Source organism: Berghia stephanieae, chromosome 3 (assembly GCF_034508935.2).
Source record: "Berghia stephanieae isolate SIO BIC M18660-M18661 chromosome 3, UCSD_Bste_1.3, whole genome shotgun sequence".
Taxonomy (NCBI): domain Eukaryota; kingdom Metazoa; phylum Mollusca; class Gastropoda; order Nudibranchia; family Aeolidiidae; genus Berghia; species Berghia stephanieae.
In genome coordinates this window covers 58,986,835-58,997,140 of record NC_088362.1, presented here as the reverse complement: position 1 = coordinate 58,997,140, position 10,306 = coordinate 58,986,835, and the positions used below count along the sequence as shown (strand labels likewise).

Below are 10,306 nucleotides of genomic sequence, written 5' to 3'. Positions count from 1 at the left end.
CGTTTTGGGGGCTTTTTTCTTTTTCCTCTTTCCCCCGCAAATTTTTTCCCCCCGGGGTACCCCCTTCTACCCGCCCCCTTAACCCATTTTCCCAAACATTTAAATTCTATCTTCTGGATCTTTATTGACCATTCTTCATTTCCCTTTTTAAAACCTTCAAATTCTTTTAATTTTTCCTCATATACTAAACATGAGAAAAAAAAAAAAAACCTCGGAGAAATCCAATTAAATCTTCATAAAGAAAAAATCTTTTACCCCTTAATTTGAGATCTCCCCGGGAATTTCCCAAACAGAAAAGACTAAAAAAATTTCCAAATTTAAATTTTAAACCCTTTAACATGACTTTAAAAAAAAGGTGCCCTTTAATTGCAACAAAGTTTTTTGTCGCCTTCGTAGGGGCTTTTTATTTTTTTGCAATTCTGACAAAATATCTGTAGGTTCACTCTTAACCGTCTTCTGATCGATATGGATTATGTAGCAGGTAATCTGGATGAAGGGACATAACCAGTGTATTCCCCTTAATATGATTATTCTTTTCTGAGTGCCTATCCTTTATGTTGGCTACCATTCGAGCGGGGGGGGGGGGGAATAAAAGGAGAAAAATTACATTCAATACTGCCAAAAACACTCTTAAACCCGTGACTTCGCCGAAGTCCCGGTTTTAAGAGTTTTTTTTTCCAAGACGAGAGTCATTTAAAGCGATCGATATTTGAAGGACGAGTTTTCTGGCCAAATATTCAAATATGGGGTTTTCCAGAGTACTGCAGTGCGTACCTTCAGTTGGTTTATGAATTTTGAGATGAAATGGAAATGTCCACATACATTTCTGACAATCGATTTATTTATTACTATTTATTAGTGTGGCTGGCTGACAAAACCCGGAAAGATGCGCAAATTTCATAAACTATATGTATTGGTGTAGACCGTTTCTTTCTGATAATTTACTACTTTAAATGTTCTTTCTATGTCTATTAGAACCCAATTTATTATTTTTTTTCTGAGTAAAATTAGTTGCTATGGGAAACACTTTATCTTCGATTTTGGCTTCTATCTCAAATCGATGCTTGCCGCATCTTCCCGGGATTTCTCAGATTCACATTTCTCACATTTATTCTCCTTGGAAAAGAAGAGCCGACATCTCTGTAGGTAGAGTACTTACTTCACACGCAAACTGACCTAGATCAATTCTGGATAAAGTCAATATTTTTCATAACACCCCCCTCAAATCTCCGGTTTACCCAGCAGTGATTGGCAAGTTGGGTCTCTAAGGTCCGTTAGAAAGTACTTTGTGATAAACTGGCGTCCAATTTAAGCAAGCAATTGCTAGTGTCTTTTCCACGTTATATAAACCGGGATAAACTCCGGCCACATAGGCCAAATGGCTCTATACGAGTAATTTTATCTCTGTCGTTGGAAACATATCATATACTGATTAATGGCGGCGATCTATATTCATGTTTTCGTCCAACCGAGTCATTGATCACATGATATGTTACCGTCTAACGACTGGATATTTATATAAATATGAACTCGCTGCTTTGTTTTGAAAATTGTAAATATACCAATGAGTCAAGCTGAAGAAAATGACTAATATGGTGTTAGATATTTTGAAAGCTGAGAACACTTTTCACTATGTGGGTCACGTTGAGCATAATTTCTAATCTGACCAATGACCTCGAGCACACGGAAAGGTAATATAGATCATCCCCATTGACCATGTCTATTCTTTGTCACATGCCAGAGTCCTTATTTCATCTCTAATAAATAAACTATAACTTATAACAATAATCATATAACCTCTTATCACAGATATTATCAAAAGTAAAACTTGCATGAATGGATTAATTCAAAATAAGAATGATACATAGTAAAATGGACCTACGCATCACTTTTCTAAGTATTATATCACTGTGTATATTTAACAGGGGAATAAAGACCAACGATAGCTATCAATCAAAATCGTAACACATAGGTGTCCTCCTCTGTCTTGTTCAAGGATTAGCATAGTTATTCTTTTTATCAATGTCAGGCTATGAGTTTCCAAAGACTGCGCTCTGATCGTGTTAAGATGTTGGTTTAAATGTATCCTACAAACTAATGTTAAAATTGCACTTGATACGTTCACAGATTATCAATCTATGAGGAGTCCACATTATGGTATTACACCATTGGCATTTATCATAGGTAAGATATGGAATCAGATGATATTAAATGAATAAATCCGAGTCTGCGAAACAAGAAGTGGGCAAACCAGTTTTGGTGACACTTGAAAAACGTATATCCTCTTCTCCGATTGAGGAAATAAATGGTATAATACATCCTACATTACTTGAAAGACGCATTTCAGTTAGTCAACTTCCACATACGTTGATGTATTATTAAGTTCTGTATCACTTTTATGTCAATAGGATTCAATAGTCTGATGTCACGTCCTCCCAGAACCCAGCAGTTTGGTTCTAAACAAAGAAAATCGGTAATTTTTATTCTTCATGCAGGCTAGAATTTCTTCACATGTCATGGGATCAGATTGTAAATAGGTCAAAATGTGATCAGATTTATAATATTTTTCTCCTCTGGATACACTTTTATGCTTGTATGAGAAGTATTTCATAATGACTGTTGAGAACAATAAATCCTTACTACAATTTGTAATGATTTTCGAGAAGCGTTTAATAATAAAATCTGTCGTACTATTGAAAAACAAATATTTAAAAATTTGGCCAGAAAACTCTTCCTTCAAATATTGTTCGATTTAAATGACTCTAGTCTTAGCAAAGACTTTCAAACCTCGGACGGAGCGAACCAAATGAACCAATAAGACGGAGAGAAATATAACTTTGTAAATTTGACTCATATATAAGGGAACACCATAAAACAAATGACGTTTCGGAATTTGGCCTTTTTCAAGCAAACACGTATTTGCTTGAAAAAGGCTAAAGGCCGAAACGTCATTTGTTTTGTGTCGTTCTCTTATGTATGACTCAAATTTACACATGTTATCTTTCTCTCCATCAACATTCTTTTTTAAGGGCAAGATTAATGTAATTTAATCTTTAAACCTAAAATGTAATTTATTTCACAAATTCGATGTCATCATGAAATAGGATGAGAATTGATAATAATATTATTTAAATGCCCCTACACATCTAATCACTGTCCACCCAGCAGTGATTGGGTAGCTGGGTCTGTTAGATCTTAACCAAAGGGTAGCAATCCATTGCTATTGTCCTTTTCACGCTATGGAAAACGGAATAACTCCGGCTCCATTGGCCTAATGGCTATCAAAGACTACACATCAACTAGGAATCAGTTTTATGTAAAACGTTAATGACAATAAATGGCATTTATATCGAGTTTCCCGATTGTTAGGTCAACTGAAACTTACCTTTTTAAACATACGGGTGAGGACTTCGTTTGATGCTGCTAATCTGTCCAGTCTGTGGCTGGTTGAGGCATACGACTCCTCTATGGATGTCTGGAACGAAAGAGAAAATAGAATGTTTCAGGTAACGATATTTAATATAGTCAAAATGTTGAAGTTTATGAGTCATCTGGGTAACGTGTATGACTGTTCCAAGGATATATGCGACAAAAGAGAGAATACAATATTGCTGTTAAATAATGACTAATAAATGGACTGACCTGGCTGCTCCTATCCAACGTATTACCCTCACTTGCTTCCTCCGACTGGTTCAATCATATACGGCCACGAGACAACAGAAAAACAAAATGCACACAAAAACGTCCACAATAATCAACCACAAATTTTTACTTCTCCAACTGCCTCTCCCGTCTCCAACAAAAATAAAACCACAACGACAAATATGTTTTGGTACAAATCATAGTCTTTTAGTTGACGTATATGACTCTTCTGAGGATGTTTGCGACAAAAGAGAGAATACAATGTGTTTTTGTACAATAAATAATCTATTAGTTAACGTATTTGACTCGTCTAAGAATGTCTGCGACCAAAGAGAGAATACAATATGTTTTGGTACAATTAATAGTCTATTGGTTGGCGTATATTACTGTTCTAATGATGTCTGCTACATAAGGGAAAATAGAATGTGTTTTGCTACAATAAATAGTCTATTAGTCGGCATATATGACTGTTCTAAGGATATCTGCTATAAAAGAGAGAATACAACATGTTTTGGTACAAATCATAGTCTTTTAGTTGGTGTAATTAACTGTTCTAAGGATGTCTGCTACATAAGGGAGAATACAATATGTTTTGGTACAATTCATAGTCTATTAGTTGACTTATATGACTCTTCTAAGGATGTCTGCGACAAAAGAGAGAATAAAATATGTTTGATAAATCAATAGAAGAATTTGGTTGACATTTGTGACTATTCAAATGATGTCAGTGACAAAAAATGGAATAGAAATGCTTTGGGTACAATCAATGGATTGGCGTTTATGATTCCTCTGTTTACACCATCCTGATGCAATGCATAGAAGTATAATAAAGTATGTCTGTTTAATGCTTTTAATTCGAGATAAAACCCATCATCATGAGCCATATCATTCTAAATGACTACGTTTCTTTTGAACTCACCAAACGGGTGTCGATCATTTCTTGCATAGACTTGATCTGTTCTGCCAGATGTTGGAAGGCCAGGTCTTGGGTGGGTGTCTGCATGATGGACATGGCTTTACTACGCCCCCTTTTACCGCTGCCGTCCCTGGAAAAGCTGTCACTGCGACATGAACTGCCTTGCCTGTTGGTGACCAAGATGATGTTGATGATGATAATGATGATGATTCTGATGATGATGATGATGATGATGATTCTGATGATGATGATGATGATTGTGGTGATGGGATGGTTGAAAAATCGCTAATGATAGTGCTATCATAGATGGATTGGTGATTACGATGACCTTGATGATAATGAAGGTGATAACTGTAGAGGTTAACTATAAAATGATGACGCATTTGACGTTTAGATCATGCCCTTCCGCTACAACATCATAAGATATCGTCGCCTAGGCATTCAGTGAAGGAATATAGATAATCTATTAAACGATATGTCTGATGTCAACAGGAATCACCCATGTTGTCCAAGAGAGCAAATTGGGAATTAATAATCTTGGCCAATGAAAAACAAAACGAAAGTACCTGAAGCGGGACCTTCCTTGTCACAGTGCAATGCCTTAACCACTCGTTCATATATATATATATATATATATATATATATATATATATATATATTAGAGAGAGAGAGAGAGAGAGAGAGAGAGAGAGAGAGAGAGAGAGATAGACTAGAAAGAGATTTATTAACATAGATGCCGAAAATGAAAACAAGACTCTATTGTAGAAAACCTATTTGAATAAAACTCACGATCAAAGAATCTTGGTTTCTAATTCATCCATTGTGATATCCACCCGACAAAAGGGCGACGAATTGATGTCATGTTTATGCAATCCACGGGAGTAAAAAAACAAACCAGCGAAACAGTCTGTCCAGTAACAATTGTCATTGTCTTAAGTAGACAAAGCAATGTCAACAACCCTTGAAGTGACCGACAGTGGACGTTGCCGATAGGTAAGATCAATCGCCAGGTATGGACACGATGTTGGACTCTGCTGAGCTGTCACGTGAATAAACACACGTCCCTAATTGGTCGTCTCTGAGAAATGGGAGGAGTCTAAACGTTGGAGAACTGAAATAGCAAAATTTGTCTTCAGTTGAAAAAAATCAACCCTAAACGCATGATCGTAATTATTCCTGTTGTCGTTTTCGATTGTGGTTTTCTACAGATTTGGATTGATAGATACTCTTTAAAATAGTTAAAGGAAATCAGACACAGATACGTTCAAACATTTTGGTATCCTACAGCGATTATAATATTCCTGTGCTCATTCCAAACACATCAGTGGTGAAAATAGTTCTACTTTGCATTTGTTCCGAGTGAAATACAGGAAAGTAGTTATTCCAGAATCTTGAGATGGCATTATTGAAGGCGATATATTATTCTTGTCCACAAGACCTTTTTACATATTACGGTTACACACATGACCGTGTCTTAGGAAGAGGTATGATGGGTCAAGTGGTACTGGCCAAAGCAAGTGGTGCCAGCAACCAGCCGTTGAAAGCTGTGAAGACGTTTTCCAAGAAAACCCCAGACAATGGAAGGAAAAACTATACGATGTGTCAAAAGGAGCTTGCCATTCTCCAGGCTGTTAAACACGAACACATCATGGGGAATATTGAGGTAAGACATTTCTCTATGTCTTCTCTATCTATCTATCTATCTATCTATCTATCTATCTATCTATCTATCTATCTATCTATCTATCTATCTATCTATCTATCTATCTATCTATCTATCTATCTATCTATCTATCTACCTGTCTGTCTATTTATATATCTATCTCTCTGTCTATTTCTCTCTATCTGTTTATCTATCTATATCCATGTATGTATGTATGTATGTATGTATGTATGTATGTATGTATGTATGTATGTATGTATGTATGTATGTATGTATGTATGTATGTATGTACGTATGTATGTATGTATGTATGTATTATGCATGTATGTATGTATGTATGTATGTATGTAATGTATGTATGTATGATGTATGTATGTATGTATGTATGTATGTATGTATGTATGTATGTATGTATGTATGTATGTATGTATGTATTGTATGTATGTATGTATGTATGTATTATGTATGTATGTATGTATGTATGTATGTATTATTGTATGTATGTAATGTATGTATGTATGTATGTATGTATGTATGTATGTATGTATGTATGTATGTATTATGTTATGTATGTATGTATGTATGTATATGATATTATTATGATGTATTAGTATGTATGTATGTATATATATAGTATGTATGTATAGTATATGTATTAGTATTATCTATTGTATTATTATGTTGTATGTATTATTATCGTATTATTTTATTTATATGTAGTATGTATGATATGTATAGTATGTATTAGTATGTATTATTATATATATTATTAGTATTATGTATCTGTATGTATCTATGTATGAAGTAGTTATGTGTATGGATGGATTATGTATATGTATGTATATATGTATTCATTTATGAAAATGAATATATTAAATTATTTTATAATAATGTTTATGCACTTGTATGTCTCATGTATTTATTATGTTTCTGTATCTTTTCTCTCTCATTATTGCTTCTTTCTTTCTGTATGTATTCTCTTTGTGTGTATGTGTATGTGTGTTGTGTGTATGTTATTTATTATCTTATTATTATCTATGTTATATATTATAGTATGTATTCTACATTATCTACTTTTATTATTTCTATTATATTATTATATTATTATCTATTATATATATCAATTATTATCTATTCTATCATTATCTACTTTGCTATATATCTATCCTATCCTCATCCCTCCTCTCTCTCTCTCCATATAATATTATTATATATCTATATATTATTATCTGTCTCGTTCTATTACACTCTTCATATCTAATTATCTATAATCGTTTCTTAAAAAATGAATATTAAACTTATTCTTTATAATCTTCTGCATCTATTCTCTATCTTCTATCTTCTTCTTCTTCTATCTTCTCTCTACCTTCTTCATCTTCTAGTCCATCCATTATCGTTTTCTAGCAATGGCCAGCGTTATTTTCAATCTATCTAGGATTTCACTTCGCGTTTGCAAAAGTTCCATCAACTTCTATCATTAAGGCGATCTAAGGATGATTCAAAGTCTAGCTATCATCAACTCATTCTACACTTTTAATCAATTTGTTCATTCAAATCCATTTCATTATCTAATTTACTGTTTTGGAAACACGTATTCTTATTCTAAAATGATTCTGCTTATGACTTGTGTGCTGTCATTTTGGTCTGTGGTAAGACATCTCCTTTGATCGGAAGGTCCCGGATTCGAGCCTCGCTCGGCGCATAGTTGAGTCTTTGGGGAAGACTCTTCACTCACATTCTCTCACTGTACTTATGGTTAAAATGAATACCAGAGTTGTTCTGACCTAAAAAAAATGTAATATCGCCTAACAGGCGCCATGTCTAATCCTTCATGTTAAGCGTTGCTGTTGGCCTGGGACCCCTTGTGAAACGCATTGAGAATTTGTGTGGATATAGCGCTATATAAAAACTCTTATTTTAAAATGTATCATTTCTTTTCCCTCCTGTCTCCAGGCGTTTGAATGTCCAGAGGAGTACGTCCTGTGTATGCCTTACTACAAGAGGGGAACTCTCAAGACTCGCCTGACTTCAATGACCATGAATCTCACAGACAAATACCTGATGCAACTGACCAGTGCCATCCTCTACCTGCACAAACGTCATCTTGTACACAGAGATATCAAACCAGACAACATACTGATCTCGGATGACGGCAATGTCATTCTTACAGACTTTGGCCTGGCCTGTGGCGTCTCATCCAAACCCAACTCTGACCTACCGATATGTGGTACCCGGGGCTACATGGCACCCGAGTTAGGGGATCCCGGACAGAAAACAATCAATTTATATAAGGTAAAGTGTCTTTCTTTATATTTCTCTGAAATACGAGGTTACGTTTAGATCAGTATTAATAGTATTTGCTACGGCAAGGCTCATGTTTCCTTCTACATGCTACATGTTGCTGTTGGTCGGAAACCCATTGTGAAGCGCTTTGAGCACGTTTAGTGGATATTGCTCTGTATAAAAGCTCCGATCTTTTTAGTTAATAGATCACTGAAATACGAAGTAACGTTTAGATCAGTATTAAAAGTATTTGCAGCGGCAAGGCTCAGATAGTGCCGTGACCCATCTTGATAAAAAGCAAGGCAATATTCAGGTTGACTCATGTTTGAATAAGAACACGACAGTCGTCAGTGACAGACAGACGTGGTACAAAACATTATGTTAATGCACTAAGGTGTTTGGGGGTCCAATAGCTCAGTTGGTAGAACACTCGTCTCACACGCAAAGGGACCAAGATCGATCCCGGGTGCAGTCGAATTGTTTTACCGACCCCTCTGTCAACCCAGCAGTAAATGGGTAGCTGGGTCTATTAGATCTGGCGGTAAGTATTGTGCGATAGACTAGCGCTGCATCGAAAGAGTAGCAAGCAATTGCTTTTGTCCGTTTCACGCTATAGAATCCGAGATAAATTCCGGCTCCATGAGCCTTATGGCTCTCAAGGACTACTTTTTTAATAAGGTGTTTTACAAGTGATTTGTATCAAATACGTCAACAAAAATGGACGTGGTAATTATGAAGATTTCATTTTGATATTAGTTTAGCTAGAAAATGAAATACGATCACAAAGAGTGGGAATTACTTTGTCGAAGTCACAAGAAAAAAATGTGTTTAATCCTTCAGATGACATTTTAAAAAAACTTGAGCTTTTATAAAGGGCAATATCCACTAACGTGCTCAAGGTACTTTACAAAGAGTCCCTGACCAATAGCAAAACTTAGCATGTAGAACGAGACATGACACCAGTTAGGCAATATTACAATTTTTTTCCGACGCTGTAACGGACAGGTACTCATTTTACACCTGAGTATGGCGAGAGAATGTGAGTAAATAGACTTTTCCAAGGACTCAACTATGCACCGAGCGAGATTCGAACCTAAGACATTCCGATCCGAAATCGAGTGTCATACCACTAGACCACATAGCCGCACATCCTCATGATCTTTTCTACTTCTGTCCCCCAGTGTGACGCTTACTCTTTGGGTGTAGTCTTGTGGAACATGCTATTCCGTCAGGTTGGAACCCCAAATCCCTTGGACTACCTGATACGCATTAAAACAGAGTTCTACATTCCACTATTACACAAGACCATTCTAGAGAATCTGCTTCATCAGGATTCTTGTCATAGATGGAATTGTCGTGAATTAAATTGCGCTCTCGCCTTTGTGGACATGAATAACAGCCTGTAATGGTCAGTGGTAATTGTTATCATCATTATTATCACCATCATTATTATTATTATTATATTATTATTATTATTATTATTATTATTATTATTTATTATTATATTATTAATTATTATTATTATTATTATTATTATTATTAATTAATTATTATTATTATTATTATTATTATTATTATTATTATTATTATTATTATTTTTATTATTTATTATTATTATTATTATTATTATTATTTATTAGGATTATTATTATTATTGTTATTATGATTATTATTATTATTTTACGTTATCATCATCATTATCATACCAATGGTCCATAATGAACTGAGATTCATATTTAATCAATGTCCTTTTTCAGATGTTTTACAGATAGGTACTTTCCTGAGATCTAGAGACCTGACCA

At 34.8% G+C, this 10,306-nt stretch overlaps 1 protein-coding gene and 1 long non-coding RNA gene across 2 annotated transcripts in view; one reads left to right on the top strand and one right to left on the bottom strand.

Moving 5' to 3' along the window:
- Positions 1–4,750, bottom strand: part of LOC144969297 (uncharacterized) — a 5,282-nt gene extending 532 nt beyond the window's left edge. The window contains exons 1-2 of the long non-coding RNA XR_013644747.1: positions 4,562–4,750; positions 3,386–3,475 (exon numbers count right to left, since the gene is read on the bottom strand). This is a non-coding gene — a long non-coding RNA (uncharacterized LOC144969297). The remainder of the gene's footprint in view (positions 1–3,385; positions 3,476–4,561) is intronic.
- A 1,297-nt stretch (positions 4,751–6,047) lies between these two features.
- LOC144969296 (serine/threonine-protein kinase Sgk2-like) lies at positions 6,048–9,910 on the top strand. The gene is made up of 3 exons (XM_078908406.1): positions 6,048–6,221; positions 8,175–8,513; positions 9,686–9,910. Exons 1-3 carry the CDS (start codon positions 6,048–6,050, stop codon positions 9,908–9,910), a joined length of 738 nt encoding a protein of 245 aa, XP_078764532.1.
- Positions 9,911–10,306: the final 396 nt, after the last annotated feature.